The sequence below is a fragment of the Melozone crissalis genome, unplaced genomic scaffold (assembly GCF_028551555.1).
Source record: "Melozone crissalis strain CALT ecotype California unplaced genomic scaffold, PUWL_Pcris_2 ptg000042l_1, whole genome shotgun sequence".
Classification (NCBI taxonomy): Eukaryota; Metazoa; Chordata; class Aves; order Passeriformes; family Passerellidae; genus Melozone; species Melozone crissalis.
The window spans coordinates 44,596,186-44,614,621 of NW_026535820.1; the positions used below are offsets into that span (position 1 = coordinate 44,596,186).

The window sequence follows — 18,436 nt, forward strand, 5'->3', positions numbered from 1 at the left end:
CGGCCACTTGAAAAGGAGTAGGGGCATCTTTCTTTTGCTGACAACAAATGACTTTGGTTAAATATTTTTGCACTTAGATACTTGATTGCTAATGCCCATTAAGTCAGGTCCTCTTTTTGTTGTGTCTTGCTGCAAAAATAGGTACTTTTCTTATCATTTAGCACCATTCACGTAAGTTTGCCCTACTCCTGAAATTGTAAAACACTGGAACTAAGCCATACTTGTTTTTTGATACCTATAATTTTGCTTTCCCAATGAACTGCAGTAGTTGATGCTAAAATTGTGCTGAAAATTTTGGAAAATTTGATTATTGGCTTGAAGGATTAATGTGTTAGACTTTTCAGAAGTAACTGATGTATCAAATCTGTACAAACTCAGCCCACTTTGATAATGAGGATTGCAAGCACTACACATTAGCCTTAAAACCAGTTTTGTACCCTAATTAAAAGGAATATTTTATATTTCAGATAGGCTTTGCAGTATGATTCGGAAAATACACTTGTGTGGACAGACAAGGAGAATTTACTCTTGTGATATGTGTGTTAAAAAAACCCCAAATTTTTTTAGCTACACTTCTTAGGACATCCTGCAGTGAAGAATAAAATCCAGAATTAAAATGTGAAAACTGAACTGTAGCTGAAGAATATCAGATTCTGATATTTAGTTCTGACGTTGCAGTAATGTTGTAATAAAGCATGCTTTTTGGTTTTGCTGGATTCACTGAATACCCAGCCTTTTGTGGTAAGTGCTTCTCAGTTGCCTGGCAGAGCTCAAAGGTGCATGTGGCCTGATGCTTCCTGCCACAGAAGGGTAGAGCTGGCTTTCTTGGAAAAGGGCTCAAGATTGGCATAATTGTAAGATCAGCTGGCTGATGATGTGTGAATTATTACTTGATGCATTCTGAAGAATTAAAAAGGTGTTTCAGATCCACATTTTCCTGTAAGAGGGGAGATAAAAACTTGTTAACTTTATCTGTTTCACAAGTGAAGCGTTGATGGAATACCTTCAATAAAGCAGAGGCACATACCCATACTGTTGCATGCACAGGTTGAAGAGCTGTAGCAGTTCTCAGAGAGGTTCTTTTGGATTGTTTGCCAAAATCTAAAATCCATGCTAAGATAGCCTGTGTCTGAACTATGTCTAATTTGATCATCGATGTCAATCAACAATGAACATCCTGAGTTCCCTACCTCAATCATCAGTGCAACATTGGAAATAAACTGTTTTCTGTTGTGTAATGGATAATTGAACATGGTCTCCTTCCTTTTTCCCCCAGATTATTTCAGACCTTGAGTCTTGGAATGATGAGCTCTCTCAGCAAATGAATGACTTTGACACTGAAGATCTTACAATAGCAGAACAGAGGCTCCAGCATCATGCAGACAAAGCCCTGACCATGAATAACTTGACCTTTGATGTCATCCACCAAGGGCAGGATCTACTGCAGTATGTCAATGAAGTGCAGGCATCTGGTAAGATGGCTCCTTTGTGCTATTCCAGGCTTTCTAAGAATCATCCAGTTGTCTCTCCACGGGATGTGTGAAAATAACAGGGATGCTGGTTAACTGTAAACTGGGGACATTTGGACTCCTTTACGCTCAAATCATTCAATGGTGTTCATAAGAACATACTGGCACATAAATGTCATCAGAGTTGGTAGCACTTGAAGGTGTTTAGTTTTTAGAGAAAGGGATTTCACTCAGAATGTCTGTAAAATTAGAGTAAATAAGGGAATGTTAGTTTTATAGGTAGTCAGATCAATGCAATCAAGCAAAGATTGTCAGCATTCAAATAATGTCTTCCTTTTTCCTTATGCCCCTTCATTTGATATTTTTCACTGTATATGATTGCACAGGGTGAGTATCAGACTTTAAAAACACCCCCATGTCGCAGTTCTGAAGAGTGCAAACCCCTACATTCATAGTAAGTAAATCCTCCCTGAATTAGGCAGAACTTGGAGAAGGAGCTAGGAAATGAGGTGTAGAGCAGTTTGTCTCGGAAGCTTTGTGAGTGATTCCTGTCCGACTATCCCTGCTGCAGGTGTGGAGCTGCTGTGCGACAGGGACGTGGACATGGCCACGCGCGTGCAGGACCTGCTGGAGTTCCTGCACGAGAAGCAGCAGGAGCTGGACGTGGCAGCCGAGCAGCACCGCAAGCACCTGGAGCAGTGCGTGCAGCTGCGGCACCTGCAGGCTGAGGTCAAACAGGTACGGCCACCCCGGCAGCCATGCCTTCCTGGAGAGCTCTGCTCCCAAAAACACGCGTGGGAAACGCCTCCTGCTGCATCAAGTCTTTCGTTCAGAGCGGGGGAGGACTTTGGTCACTTGAGAAACTTCAGCTTCTCTTAACATTAAGTGAATTTTTTTAACTTGCATCATCGCTCAATCTTGCTGTGTGGATCTAGAGCAGAAGTCCTATGGGATTAGCTGAGAGAGCTAGGGATGTTTAGCTTGGAATAAAGGAATCTCAGCGGGGACCTTATCACTCCTGCAACTACCTGATAGGAGGGTGTATCAAAGTAGGAGTTGGATTCTTTACACAGGTAATAGGATAGGACAAGAAGGTAAGTCCTCAAGTTGTGCCCGAGGAGGTTCAGATTAGATATTAGGAAAAATTTCCCCTTAAAACTAAAGGGATTTTTAAGCACTGGAACAGGATTGGAGGCACCATTCCTGAAGATATTTAAAAGACATGTAGATGAGACACTGAGACACATGCTTGAGTGATGGACTTGGCAGTGCTAGGTTAACAGACTTGATAGTCATAGAGGTTTTTTCCAACCCAAGTTATTCTGATATTCTGTAGATACAAGTCAAGTATTTGAAGTATAGAGTGATTTGAGCTAAAGTTAAAACCCATGCTCTTACCATCTGTATGGTGATGAACAACAATGCTCAGTCAAAGGCCCTGCACACTGACCTAATACTTCTGGGTCTATTGTTTGAAACACCTACAAATAGTGATCATATAATATAGAAGAAAAACAGCTTTGCTTCTCCTGGCGATAAATTAGCAAGTTTTGAGGTCTTCATCTGATACACGCATAACCCTTGGATGATTTGAGATGTGGGCAAAGCCACTGAAGTAGGTGAGAGTTTAAAAAAGAAACAAGACAATAGAAGAGGTAAGAGTTTTTTATCTTGCTCACACTTGGCAGCATCACAGAAATTTGCTATAGTCTGTTGTGTTACTGTGGCCCATAATGAGACTGAATGGCAACTCCCAAATTGCAAAGTAATATGAAAGGGGTCCCACTAGGACTAGGAGAAGTGAATAGAAGGTTCCCAAAGTGTTTTCAGGCAGTGGTTGGTGGCTCTACAGTAGCAGATGTAAAGTTTCTGTGTGCTCTTGAATTAAAGGAATGCAAAAACCTGGTAGTTGTCTGCTGGCAGTGCAATATAGACATCAATCAAATACTTGATGTTCTATTTCAAGTCTTTGCATACTCTGCTGAACTGTGCTATATCTGCCTTAGCACTTACTCATCTTGGTAAGTGCAGATTGCAAATTCCTCCTTCCACGTGAGTAATGGTTGAGATAAAGTTGTTGCAGATCAGGATAGTTTCTGTACTCAGTTGCATTTTATCTTGAAGATGAAGGGAAAGAGTGCACATCTGCAAAGGAAGGAAAAATTAAAAGAAATAATGCCATCTGAGGCACTCTCATCCTTTTATGGTATGTCAGTGGGTTTGAGTGGCATGGGTTAGTAAGAAAAATAATTTGTTAATTTCCATGAGTCAAAGAACAGAATATAGCTGTTTGGTAATATTTCCAAGAGACACTAAATAGTTATTTATATTGCATACTTCCACAATAAAGTGAGTGCTTTGGTCCATTAGCTTTGTTTGTATGCAAGTTAAATCTTGCAAAAAAGACATGTGTTTAAACCTGTGTTTGAAACAAAGGTTCTGTATTTTGGCAAAAACGGGCAGATGATGAACATAATGGATTTTAGAGGAATACCCCTCTAAAAAGAAATTTCTGACTTTTTTGAACCACTGCCAGCCCTGACTGAAAGCTAAAATTTAGATTCTTAAGAAAGTACTAGAAAAGTTTATCTTATAATAAAGGTATAGGTAGTACATAAACATAGCCAGCTGTCTTTTCTTGGTAGACTGGGATTTGGAAGAAAAAAGCATATTCTATTTTGTATTTCTAGAGCACACCTCTGTCAAGTGGGATTTTCTGCTGAATTAAATGCCATAATATGTGTGAACTTTCAGACAATCATACATGAACATGTAGCTGACAGAAGGTTCGTGTATTACTTTTCCAGATTTTACTGTACAGATTCACCTGCAATACTTGCCCAGCCTGAGGCCTGAAAATTGAATGGAGCTCAATCTGAATGTTAATACATTGTCTCATAGGATTTCTTTTGAGCCCTTTGGAATGCTTTGAGGATAATAACTCTTAGTTTTGAGATTACAATTGCCTTTTCAATAAGCCACATCTGATTTATTTTTATGTTTATTAAACATGATTAAGGAAGCATGATCTTCTCCTGTCTCTTCTGCACTAGGAAAAACTATATAGATAAGCAGGTCACAGTAGATGCTTTACCTGAGAGTAAAATGAAGTGGTAAACCTCCTCTTCAGTCTGTTTTATTTGTGTTTTGTTGCCTGAAGCAGTGAACACATGATTTTCCCATTCAGTTACTGTGATTTTCTCTTAGATTTATTGTTGATGAACTGGGTGTAAGCATGTTTGTTATGTAGATGGGATACTGTCTCCATAGCAAGAATACTAAGTATTTCCATTTAAATTCTTCCTGCCAAAGCAACATTACTGCTCTTGTGCACATACACACGCATGCACATGCATACACACATACATTTATATAAAATACATAAAAATATGTAGCTTGTCATGTGAAGAGGTTAGACTGGAACACTGCAGGAATTTAGACAAATATTTGCAAAGACTCTCTTCCATACTAGGTAGTAAAACCTTATGTTTAATGAATTTTTATCAAATAAGCACAGACAGTACACGAAAATATTCAGTATTGCTTCTTCTTTAACTCTTGTGCCAGTTCTGCTTTATGGCATTGAAGTTTTGTATATCAAGCCTCAGGACTAGGAGGAAGCAGAAGAGTCAGAAGACAAACAGAGGTTTAAAGAAAACCTGCAAAGAATTTGCTTGTCAACTTGATGTGTAATAGGTGCAGAAAGGGCAAAAGCAGATAGCAAATTACAGTGTAGAAAAACCATGGAAGACAGGGGGAAGAGAATGCTGACTGAAATAAAAGAGACATCTGTATGTGGGGAGAGCAACATGGAAAGGAAAATGTGACCACTTTTTTACAGGGCAGGGACATATGAGTAGGTGGAGGTAGAGTAATATTTATGAGAATGTCTGTCTCATGCAGAACTCCAGCTGCATGTTTGCCAGACAAACCTCCTTTATTAATCACCTAACATACAGCTGTTGGATTACTTACTGCTACAATCACTCCCACCTACTCACTGTGTAGAGTGAATGCTTTACTGTGCATAAGGTCAAAATCCCTACCAAGCTTCAAACCCAATCCAGTTGGTTTCAGTATGCTCATTAAGCCTTTTCAGTGCAATGTTTTCTGCTGTTCTGATCATGGTGTATGTTCTTGGATATATAGGTATGTGTTCATATATGTACAGTGGTGTAGAGATACTTCAGCCCTCAGGAGTACCTTAAGCTGCTTTGTGTTTTCACTGGCAAATCTTTTAGCTTGGTGCTTGAGCTCTGACTATCCCAAAATACTGCTCAGGAAGGGTATCCTGGCACTCCATGTAGTGCCATATGGATATGAAAACATAGCTAAGACAGCAGACTGAAGCAGGTTGTCTTGTGATCATGTTTAGTTACAGTCAAAAATATGTCCAAGAAACTAGTCCTAAATCAAGCATTTATCTGCAGATCTACCTATCTGACTTTTTCAAGTGCCCCAAGTGACCCAAATTCTGTCTCTTTTCCACACCTTTGCTGATGCTTTTCTAGTCTGTTGAAGGCTGTGAGGGGAAAGATGGGGGTTGTGATCCACTCAGACAGGGAGGTGGTGGGAACATGAACATGCCAGCAAACCCTGAAGGCAGCACCCCTGGAAGGAGAACAGGCTCTCTATTTTTAATGCTTATATTTTCCCTTGAGTCAGAGCAGAAGGAAAGGGAGAGTACTGCTGGCAAATTTCCTCCTGTGAGTTTCACCAGCTTGTGTACTTGCACCCTGACCTGCACCAAGCAGGAGGACATGTCTTTGTGTTTGAAATGGCATGTTCTGTTCTAGCTGTTGCTGCTGTAAATAATGGGATGCCAAGTCAAGAGGAACTTTCAATTCGTGCTGCTTAAGCATTCTCCTTCATTAAAACTCTCTGAAGAGGGCTACATGTATAAGAACCCTAAAAAGGTGTGTTTTGTTACACCATACTTGGAAGAATTACTTTTTAAGGTAGAGAAGGAACCTAGAATAATTTTCTTAAGACAAAATAAAAATAAAAAAGGAATTTGAAAAAAAAATCAACTGCTTCTGTGTTCTTGCAGACAATTTATTTGTCCATGTATAGTTTCTATCTGCAGTCTGTTGGACCCATCTGCTTCCCTCAGAAGCTGCTGTTTTTGTGCTCCTGAGGCTTACGCAGGCCTTCTCCCTGAGTGTTAAAAATCTGCTGGTGTGTTATCAATTTAGGAACTCCCAGTTTCTTCCGTAGTCCCTTTTGTGTGCCCCCAGACTGTGATCTGCAGGTGTCACCTTTGCAGTAGGAGAGGTTGTTCCAAAGGTGGAGCCATCTTCCCCTTGCTTGCAAGGCTGCACCTGACCCAGGGCTTTCTCCCCAGAAGAGCAGAATGTGCACCCAGTTACACATCTGGCATGTCCTCCCTTCTACATTGTAGACTTACTCTTTTCTACAGACTTGCAGAATTTATATAGGAGAATTCAAATACATGCTATCAGGGTGGAAAAAAAACCTGTTAGCTATTCATTGTGCTGACAGAAATGGCAAACCTGCATTAATAATACAACAATGTCACAGTCTGGGTAAGTGTAAGTCAGAGGGTGAGATTGTGGTGCAGATTTGAGGGAATGGATGTTGTGTCAGGATGGTTAGACCTCACTTGCTTCAAGCTGACACATTAGAGTGTACTTGGCATGTAGACCAACATGTGCCTTTCAGGTTGTGAGGAACTGTGTTTTAATAGGTCATTTTCTTGGGTTCTGCCTGTGTTCCCAGTCTGCAAGTGCAGTCATACCATCCTGATAACTTAGTGCATTAATGCTGTAATTGGTAGTGTCATGTGTGGATCGCTAGATGAGAATATTTAGTGTTAAGAACTAACTGATTTGGTAGTTAATGCATTTATTAGCACTGGTCAAAGGTCTAAATCAATTAGTAGGAAAAAGTTAGAAAAACTGGGGAAGTTCAAATCAACAGGGCCCAAAGAAATTCACTCTGGAATACTAAGAAATCTGCCATTGTTTCCAAACATCAGGAGATTGGATGAGATTCTGGAGGCCTGAAACTCAACATCTATTTCTCAAAAGTGGAAAAGGACTACCTGAGGGAGGATTATAGGTCAGCTAGTTTAACACAGTTCCCAGGAAAAATATTGAAACAAGTAGATCATTAAACTTGAACAGGCTCAAAAGAAGAAAAGGCTAACACAATTAATGTGTTAATTAATAATAGCTTTACATTGATAAACCCCCCTTTTTTTATCTGACAAGGCAACAGCTCTTCTGGGAGGGATGGAAAAGTAGTATCAAAGCTTTTAAAATAGTGCAGCTCAGTCTGTCTGGTCCTAACTTACTATGAGAATGTCATATGAGACTAAATTACCAGGAGTGATAACTTGCTGAAAAAACATACTCAGTAACGAAAGTTATTAAGAGACTCAGTGGATTGGAAAACAGATTTAAAAATGAAAAAAAAATTGTATTTGTCTGTGTTTGGATACTACTGGTTCATGTTCTCAGTCAGAAAATCTACGTGTTAGCAACTATGCCAATTAATTTGAAGTTAAAAGCAGGAGAAGCTTGAAAAGGGGTTTGAGTTCATCAGAAGATGCTGGATTATAGTTCAGAATTATCTTGATGGGAGAATGGGAGAACTGTGCTTTAAGAAGGATATGAGTTTGAATAGTGAAAAATACAGAGCATGATGTACTGGAAAGAATAATCAGCTGAATAAATACAAGGGTAATTACTGGCTGGGCAGCAGTTCCATAGAAGAGTTGTACAGATGACAGTGAATAACCTGAATTATGTCCTATTTTACTCACTGTTTGAAAAATTATGACCAAGTCATGGTTATCAACTGAAGAGAGCTCATAAAAGAGCAGTGTTCTAGAAAAATAAGGTGACTGACTTCACGTGGGAGAGATTGAAGAGACTGTGGTCAACAAGATAAGAGGAGTCTAAAGGAGGGAATCAGATAATGTTCCTGGTAGAGAGAGGTGAGGGAAAAACAAAGTTGATGCAAAGAGGGAGAAAATGTCTTTTTTTCCTTCTTCTTGGTTTTTTTTGAGAGAGGTTGAAAAAGTTGCATGTTCCTGCTGTTGATAAGGAACGTGTAAGGTGCACTCCTGAGGCTTCTGCCCAGCCATGGATTCTTCTGGTTTCACTGGGCACATCAAAGAAGGCACATTCTGAAAAATTAAAGTCTTCAAGCAGTTAGAAGGACACTCAATGATCACATTTTTCCCAACATTGCTGTTCAAAATTATATGCATACTTTTTACTATGCTATAGATCCTCAATTTGCATTGCTGACGCTGGCTTTCAGGCAACTAGTACTTGTCACTCATTCCAGCTTTTCAGGTGACAGAGGCAGTATTCAGAAGCACAACCTTCTTCAGAGTATGAACTGAAGCCACAAGCATGTAGTAGTTGACTGCAAGCTGTGAGTGATAGCTCAGTGAAATTGTACTGAATGTCACTCACTGTGCTCACTCAATATAAAATTCACTTTAGTATGTAATTAACAAGTTATTTAGTTATCACTTCCAGTGCTGATGTGACCCTAAATGTTTTTGCCCCTACAGTGGTGCTTTTTTGCTAGTTGGCAGTGGAATTGCATATTTCATGGTCTTCTCTTTTTTTACAGGTTTTGGGCTGGATTCGAAATGGAGAGTCAATGTTAAATGCTGGGCTCATCACTGCTAGCTCTTTGCAGGAGGCAGAGCAGTTACAGAGGGAGCATGAGCAGTTTCAACATGCAATAGAGGTAAAAGCACCATTTCAGTGACCATGGCCTTGTATTTACAGTTCTCTGTAAATAGCACTCTTGGATTTGTGCTACAGTATTTGCAGTTGAGGAAAAGCTGTTGAATTCATGGCAAAGAGACAAAAACACTTACTGAGAAGCTGATATTTGTTCTTATTTATTTTGAAGCTGCAGTTCCAGGTGAACATCTTCTCAGTGCCTTTTTGCATCTTTATAAAGTGGTAGCTGTTAAGAGCAATTTTGCTGAAAATAGTGTTTTCATTTATTATTCCTTTCCTAGAACATCACTTGTAATTCTAAATGTAAAATAAATTAAGAATAAATGGACTAGGAAGCAGCAGTTTTGTGTATTCTGAAGTCATCCTTTAATATTTCCATTTTTGTTTGAGGGTAGGTTTCAGTGAAACTTCTGTGTAGTGGTGTGTCTATCCCCCTGCCATGGCTTCAAGCTAAACTTATCTGATTGGTCATATTGCTGCTAAAAAATAGTCAGGGTTCTTAAGATTGATTGAAGTGCAGTATTACTTGCTTAACATGCCCTACTGAGTAACTTAGTGATAATACTAGCGATGTTATGATTGCTTGGGTAGGCTATTTTCAGAAGTACTCTGCCTTGCAGTAACTCTTTATTTTCCTGTTTGGTAGAACTTTATGCTTCCCCTCTCTTGATTTTTTTTTTTAATTAAAGTTTGCACTATATGCCCCCTCATTTTGAGGAGCTTTGGTAACTCTGAAGTATAAAAATTATGAGACCTCTAGGTGTTTTTCAGCTTAAGAATAAATTATCAGGAAGCTTAAAAATCTGTTTCCTAGGACGTTCTTTACTCAGATATAATAATACTTCGTAGTATTATTATACCCCTTAATACTTTTAGGCATGTATTTCTCTGCACAGAGAAAAACAGTTTAAAAAATTTGCTTACAGTTAATAGACAGTTGTCTTTTTTATTGATCTGCATGCCTGCACCTTTCTTTGCTCACTACTGATGTGCAAAAGACTGAAGTTAAAGCTGTAAAGATCGCCAGAATAAGATAGATTTCTGTCATCATCTTTTTTCTCACTGTGGAGGGAAAGAAAATCAAACTGACATTCATAATTACAACATCATGTAATGCAGCATAGATACATCCCATGTAGCTTAATGCCAGATAGTTACTATTTGTTAAGAACTGCTGTTTAGTGTTGATTTGATGATAAATCTCTACAGGATTTATTTCCTCTATATTTGCATAGAGAAGTCACACAGTAACTAGTGTCAGACAGTCATTTTTAGTTGATGGGTGTTTGTGCATGTATAGAAGTGTCATTGACACAGTGGAAATGTGAGCCTCTGAGGTTTTCAAGTAAATGAACTGAAGTGCTCCACTGAACTCGTGACTTCTCACCTCTTGTCAGAAAACACATCAAAGTGCCCTGCAGGTTCAGCAGAAGGCAGAGGCAATGCTGCAGGCTAATCACTACGACATGGACATGATCCGCGAGTGCGCAGAGAAGGTCGCTTCCCACTGGCAGCAGCTGATGCTGAAGATGGAGGATCGTCTCAAGCTTGTGAATGCCTCTGTTGCCTTCTATAAAACTTCTGAACAGGTACAGATATGCAAAAGGTCTGCCTTGGTTAGTTCCTCAGTGTGGCATCAAACAGCATTACTTGAAAAAATGGTTGATGAGGTTTGGTTATATTTACTCATCTGATGGCTAGTTCTGGTTTTTGTGTGGGAGTCAGAGAAAAATCAGTTTCATCTACTTGTCCACAGAAAAGTTTGGGGGGAAGTTGGCAAGGTTGCCTCCTCTGCAGCCATAACTTAAGCCCATCCAGAACTATGCAGTCACAGAGGCAGAGAAAAATGAACAATTTTAGGAACAGCCTCTGAGCCCTTCCACATAAGCAGGCCAGTGCTTGTAAACCTACAGCCAAAGTTTGTTGCCTTAAGTCCCAGTCAAAATGTGTCAGAAGCTAGGGTGCACATATAAGGAGTAGATGAGTTTTCTTTCTTTGAGGCCTGAGTTTTGATTTTTTTTGCCTTACTGAATTGGACTTCTATTTCCTGAAAGGTGTGCAGTGTGCTGGAAAGCCTGGAGCAAGAATATAAGCGAGAAGAAGATTGGTGTGGGGGAGCAGACAAACTGGGCCCCAACTCTGAAACAGATCACGTTACTCCCATGATAAGCAAACACCTGGAGCAGAAGGAAGCGTTTCTGAAGGTAAGGTTGGGGGTTTTTTGCGGTCTCCTGTGTCTTGGGAAGCATGCAGGCAAACAGCTCTTACAGTGCTGACATGGCTGTGGAAAGCAACAGTGCCCACCCCAAACTACAGGTATGTCCCCAACTGCAAAGATGTGGGAAATGGTGTGTTAACTGCTTCTGACAGTGATAAGGAGAATAGTGCCAAGTGCATACAATTGTAGCCAGTTTTATAAATACATTTCCTGTTGAACTTGAGTAGATGTCAGATCTCCCAGTGTGACTGAAGAGGAATTGGAAGTCACTGCTTTGAGCAACTGTCACTCTAGAGAATGCTTAAAGGCTGCTGCTTTGAAAGAGGAGTGAAAGTCACACAGTGCCATTGCTGCCTGTGCATCAGAGCAGCTCTCAGATGTACTGGGACAACAGAGGAATACGGAAGGAGGAAATGGGTAGAGAGGCATCTGGGCTTATTGGGTTTTGTGTAACAGTCTTCAGATAAATGAAAGGTTTTTGTTCCAACTAATGTCCTAGTGAAGAAGATTATTGATCATACTGACTTAAATGTGTAGCATGTGCTTGCAGAGCAGTACAACTAACTTTGTGATCAAAGACATTTTCCAGCATCACCATGAAAGACTACTAAGGGAATAAAACTTTTTTGTTAGAAACCTTCTTGTTCTCCTTATGCAGATTACAACACTCCAAAATATATTAACAGAACTCAAAGTATACAACCTAATAGATCCTTCTGCAGCTGGCATGAATTACTGATCTTTGTTGTAAAATGGTATGAGAAATTACTTAGTATCTTTGTTAGTGTATCAAACCATTCTACCTTCATCTAACCTTTTACAGTAGCATTCTATAATTTGCATGTTAAAAATGAAGCAGACAACCCATATGTAGTATTTGATATTTGTTAAGATGAAGATGACAACTGAGCTGAGTGCTTGCAATAGAGTGGCAAGGACTGAAAGCTCTCAAGGCTTTGCCTTCGTATTTTAAAAGCAGATATTACTATTTTAGCACTTTTGGTTTCACTTCAGCAAAACATTCACTTTTTGTTTAAAGTACTGATGGATGTTTTGGAATATGCAGGTAGTTACACAACCATGTGCACTGTTTACACAGTAAGCAGCTTCAGGTGGCACATGGCACATTCAGTAAGCAAACTTCTCTGTGAACTCTGAGTCATGCTGAAAGCCCTAGAGCAGAAAATTGCTTTTCAGGTTCTTCAGAAAAGATGAATAGCATTTTATTAATTTATTTTATTTATTTTATTTGTATTTGTTCATCTGCTTTGTTTTTTCTCTGCCAGGTCAGTTGTAACTGCTATTTGGCAGAACATCTGTTCTAATAGCTGACTTGGCTTGGCTTACTCGTAGAAAAGATTTAATGTGCAATGTTTTCCAAAACTGAAGAAGGTGACAAATGTACAGAAAGAGAGTTAGGAAATCTTTTAACTTCTTCTGCATGTTTATTTGTGCATCTTCAAATAAACTTGTACCTCTGACTCTCTAGGCCTGCACACTGGCTCGGAGGAATGCTGATGTCTTCCTGAAATACCTGCACAGGAACAGTGTCAACATGCCAGGGATGGTGACACACATCAAAGCACCTGAACAGCAAGTGAAAAGTAAGGGGCTTCTTGTTTTCTTTCTTCTCACAAGAATGTGATCATCATGTGCTGTGGTGTGTGTGGGGATAGGGTAGTGAAGCCTGCCCAAGTGGAAAGAGTTCTGTCAAGCTTAACAGGGAACAAATTGCTTGCACACTTTGAAGGTGCTGACAGTCTTCAAAGTCTCTTATACTCAAATGAAGTTGCTTGGAATTCTTTTATCTGCTACTTACACCTAATCTTCTTCCTATTTGAAACTCAAATGTGTTGCTTTTATTGAGACAATGAGGTAGTAAACTTCCACATGATAATGTTTGGTCTGAAGCCAAATGGGAGCTGATCAGTGTAAGCTTATTCACTGTGTTGGTGTCAGGCATTCTGCAAGTTCCCTGGGAGTGCCAGAGTGATAAGAGGTTATTGCTTGTACGATGCCTTGAGCTCTTTGGAGAGTTTGAATCAGTGTTGAGGAACTTCATGAAGTATGGGGTAACTTACATCATGTTTTAACTGGATGTGTGGACAGGCAGTAGCTGAGGTGAAGCTGGAAAGAGCTACTATGTGAGGTTTGGCTTTTGCTAAGATTAATAATACATAGTACAGCTTTAGGGGGTAATAAGCACTCCAGAAAATGGAGAGAGAGAGATCTGTGCGGCTTTGAGGGACAAAAGTACAAAAATTAATAGAGTATGCATAACTGCTGGGTGTGGTGCAGAACAGAGATCAGAGAGATTCAGAAGTAAATATTGCATTTTAATAATTTAATTGCCAGTCATATTCTGCTCTATGCATTTTGAAACTGTGACTGAACACTCTGGCCACACTACGGTCTCAAAACCAGAGAAGTCTAATTTTTAATTAAATGCTGTTTGCACCTACCCAAAGGGGAGTTATGCATATGATGTAGCCAGACTCAAGAGAAGCATGGCAGGAAGTCCAGAGAAAAAGTTGCAGCAAAAAAAATTCTGAATGGGAGAAAGTGTTACAGCAAGATGGATTAGAGCAGGTAGCCCAGAGAGGTAAGAGGATCTGTACCCCTAAGAATTTTTAAAACTTAGTTGAACAAGCCCCTGGAACACTTTAAAGTTAGTGGTGCTTTGAAGAGGAGATTAAAACAGATGGCCTGCAGAGGTCACTTCTACACCAATTTACTTGATGACTCTATTGGAAAAGGACATGTTCACTTTAAATACAAGGGGTAAACAGCTCATTGTTTTTCTTCTGTCCCCAACATTTCTAGAACTGTACAAGACAAAATCTCAACACAAATGCCAGCAGTATCAATAACTGAAGCTGACATTTGTCACTTAGTTCTTCTTTCAGTAAGAGACAAAGAAAACAGAGCAGAGGAAAGCAGGAAGTTGTAGCTACCACACTTACTAAATACTGGACAATTTTTTTTTAAATTCAGTTTTGAAATCTGTATAGGAACAGTCATTCTGAGAAATGTAAATGTGCTTATATGAGGAAAGAATAGAAAGATTTCTATTAATGGCCTTAAGAGTAATAATTACATATCAGAACCATAGTGTAATGCATGTTCTGCACACATTTAAAATTCTGGATGAGTGATACATGTTTAGAAAGCAACAAAAACCCAACAGAAATCCCCAAGTAGAAAAAAATAAGCTGTTCCCTCCATAAACCATGTAATTTATGCGTCTGAGAATTAAACATGAGTTAAGATGGAGCTAGTGGGGACTCCTTCCTATTAGGTCTCAGTGGTATGGTGGTAGCTGACCAAATGATAAAAATGTTCACTCTGTTCTTCCTGTTCAAATACACGTGTCAAGAAAAAGAGATCTCCTTTCACCTCTTTTCTAAATTGAGAAAAAAAAATGGAGTGTTTATTTTAGTGAAAGAGAGGTTACATGTTCTAATAGAGCATTACAACTCAGATGTATGCTTGTGACTGGCAGACTGCAATCAGTATATTGTTTATAAATTAATGCCTTAAAAACTTGAGTAAGCTTTGAGTTCCTGCAGAACTGCTGAACATTTTTCAAAAACTTCATTCAGTGGCATACTTAATCCTTATTCCCAGATGCAGATTAAGTTATCTGGAAAAGTGATGTCTTAATCTAGGCAAAGTTTAGCTAAGCATATGCTTCATGGGGAACAGGAATTGCAGTGGCACTGAAGTCTGAGAGGTGTCCTTATGTCCCTGCACACCAGTGTAAATAGTTTCTGTGATATGCACTTAAGGATACCCAATCATTGTCTCACTTAGGAAGGTACTGTGGCCTAAAACTGTGCTGTGGCAGGTGGACTGAGTTGGTGACAATTCCTGTAAGCTCAGAGATGAGAGCATCTTCATCTTTGCTTCTGCTGCTAAGGTTGTGTGCATCTGTATTACCTGTCTCTGCTGTATGGGCTGTGACTGAGCGTGGTTCAGGAACTTGTCCAATGGTGCTTATATTTTTAGATAGGTTGATAGAAGGATGCAGAGAGACACCTGAGAGCTCTTTGAGCCTGGAGAAGAAGCTGAAAGTTTAGGGAACAATACTAACAAATGTTGGAATCAAAGTAAATAACAGCAACAGGGACTGTGGTTCAGGTGGCTTGAGATACAGAGATGCTTTTCCAAACCTAGCATTAAATATTGATGTTTTATAACTTCCTTAGAGTAGTTTATAGCATATTTTTTCTTCTATTTGCCAGTCCAAGAAATTAATGGCACTAACAGTGCCCAGCCAAATATCTCTCACTGCCTTGCCATCTGTATCATGTCCTCACAGAACAAATGCTGTTCCAATTTGCTAAATTCACCTCACTTGCTCTTTGTCAGAACTACTTTGCTTGCGTCACTGTCAAGATGTCTCTTTTTATATGGTGTGTCCAGTTGGGTGTGTTGCATTGTACAATGATAATTGTGTCCCACCCACTCCACCTCCCTGCCTCCTGAAATCTGGCATATACTCTGAGCAAGTGTTTTGGAGGTGACATAAGGCAGAAATTAAACTGAGAAAGCAGGGGAGGCTCACAGCAGATCAGCTCATAGCTTGGCATATGAGGGGAGCCTGACCAGCAAAAAATAAAACCTTGGCCACAGTGACCACATTCCAACCAAAAGCAAATTCTGGGTGATCTCAGCACCCTGTGGCAAGTGGGAATATGGTGCTTGTAAGCAGAAGGATGTTGGCAGTTATGCAGACAGGTTTCATAATCCTCAGGGAGGCTGTGACAAGTGGTTGTGTTTGCTCCCAGATCTCTGATGAGGTAGACAAAGATGCATTTCCCCTCAGGCTTCCTGTTATTTGAGCTTCTCTTGTCAAACTGTTTCTTGGTGTTCTTAGCTTTTGGGATGCAAAGCATGGTGGACTTGCACAGTGGGAGAGCAGAATGCAGAGACCGTAAGACACCTAGCGCCTGATAGCCTTCACTTGTAATTATGGATCATGGAAAATAGTCAGCTCTGGGTATAAGTAGAAAAGCAAGTAGTGTTGGTGTAAAAAGACTTTTTTGTGGTCTCTTCTGCCTCTGCTGGACCTCTCTTTTGTCTCTGTGCAATTGCAACAGAATCACCTGGTAGAGACATTGAGTGTCCCCATTCCCCTGTGCTCAGCTTGCCCTCCCAGGTTTGCAGTAGCTACAGAGTCAAGTAGGGATGCTGCTCTGGAAGCAGCAGTGGGTAAAGTGCGCTTCACAGGAAACTGCTAGTATTTCTTTTTTTTGATGGAAAAACCATAAGCATTAAAGAAGCAGAATTCAGCTAAGGTCTTCTGCATATTGTAAGCACAAGGTCTTTGCTAGGAAGAATTTAAAAGGTCGGACATGTGGGATTTGGATGTGAGTTTTCTGATACTCAGGAATAACAAACTGTGGAGTTAATTATTTGATTACCTGGAAGTTGTGTCAAGGTTCAGTGAACCTTCATATTTAACAAGTCAGCTTACTTATGCTGCATTTGATCTTGTGGTGACCTGAGGTTGAACATTTGTTCATCTGTATTTAATCATTAAAATACTTTATAGGAGACTAATATATTAAAAATTCCCTTTTTTTACTTCAATATAATATGTTAAGCATGTTGTGATTACTTTTGTATGCTTATTCTTTCTGAAGAAACCCCATCAAGTGCATCTTTATCAGCCTGCATTTTCAAACCTGCTATAAGCAGTGGCAGTCCCCTTGTGAAAAATATTTGAGAAGAAAAAAACATGTCAGTAGTAAGTTTTAATTGCATCTCTAGTTTCTTTAACCAGTAGTTCTGTAAGTAATGAAAAAGGAACACTCCGTGTTTCATTAGTATCAGGAAAAAAAGCAAAACAAAGACTAACAGAGCAAGTGTATAGTAAATTCTACAATGTAAAGTACTTTTATTCTCCTGATATTAGTGTGATATTTTAAATTTGATTGTCATAAGCTCTGTTTTCATTTCTTTAGATATCTTGAATGAACTCTTCCAGAGGGAGAACCGTGTGCTGCATTATTGGACCATGCGTAAAAGGCGTCTTGATCAATGCCAGCAGTATGTGGTGTTTGAAAGAAGTGCCAAACAGGTGAGGGTTTCATATAAAAATCCTCTTTGGTATGATCAGGGGTTCACTGTCTTCTCACAGTAACAAATTTGTCATTCACTTCAATATTTCAAATGGTTAAAACATCAGAAGGATTGAAGCAGCAAATTGAATTCTTTGCCTCCCCTTTAATACAGAACAACTAAATCTGGTGAGGCAGTGTGTCTGTAACTGTTGTAACTTAAAGGCGATGTTTTGCTTCTGCCAGCTTCGTCTGGTACTGGCAAATCTAATTTCTGCAAGCCTGTGTTTGACAAATTGTTATGCTTGTTAACTTTTACACACACACCTAATTTGTCTGGGGAAATTACAGGCAGCAGCATTTTTCTCAGATGTTGGAGGAAAAATATCTAATTAAGTTGATTGGCAGTTCTAGAAATCTGACAAGTTGGATAACTCATTAAACAATAATAAGTGAATTACTGTGATTTTTCAATTCTTTGTATTTGGTTTCATGGTTTCCTGCATGATAGATACACCTCTTGGTATTTTGTTGAATTTATCAGTCTGAAAAGAACTATTAAGTAACTACCTTATACGCAAAAAAAATTTCCTTCGCTAATCAAAACACATGCCTTAAAAATAAGTAGGGGGTTCAAGGCAGAAGTGGTAAGTGATAGTTTTTTAGTTGTTGGGGTTTTTTTTAACTGATTATAAGACAAAGAAAGGAAGCTATCTGTTCCTGTTCTGCAGAAAGTGACACAATGCCCATAGTGTAAAATATAGTCAGATCCTTTTGAAAAGGCTCAAAAACCTAATCTTTTATTTCTTTCTGACAGCTAATTTAGACAAAATTTTAAATACTGTTGGTCTGGTTTGCTCTCTTGAAATAATTTTCAAGTCTGCTTTTCATGCTTTCACCAAGAAGTTAATGCAAGATGCATCTTGGAGTGAATTTGAAGTCTGATACTACTTT

General features: G+C 39.3%; 1 protein-coding gene across 2 annotated transcripts in view; it reads left to right on the forward strand.

Annotated features, from left to right (window-relative positions):
* Positions 1–18,436, forward strand: part of TRIO (trio Rho guanine nucleotide exchange factor) — a 244,065-nt gene that overhangs the window by 129,443 nt on the left and 96,186 nt on the right. For both annotated transcript variants that reach the window (XM_054285315.1, XM_054285316.1), the window contains exons 14-20: positions 1,277–1,472; positions 2,041–2,207; positions 9,081–9,200; positions 10,597–10,788; positions 11,254–11,403; positions 12,907–13,021; positions 17,387–17,502. In XM_054285315.1, coding sequence (XP_054141290.1) covers positions 1,277–1,472; positions 2,041–2,207; positions 9,081–9,200; positions 10,597–10,788; positions 11,254–11,403; positions 12,907–13,021; positions 17,387–17,502 — 1,056 coding nt within the window. The remainder of the gene's footprint in view (positions 1–1,276; positions 1,473–2,040; positions 2,208–9,080; positions 9,201–10,596; positions 10,789–11,253; positions 11,404–12,906; positions 13,022–17,386; positions 17,503–18,436) is intronic.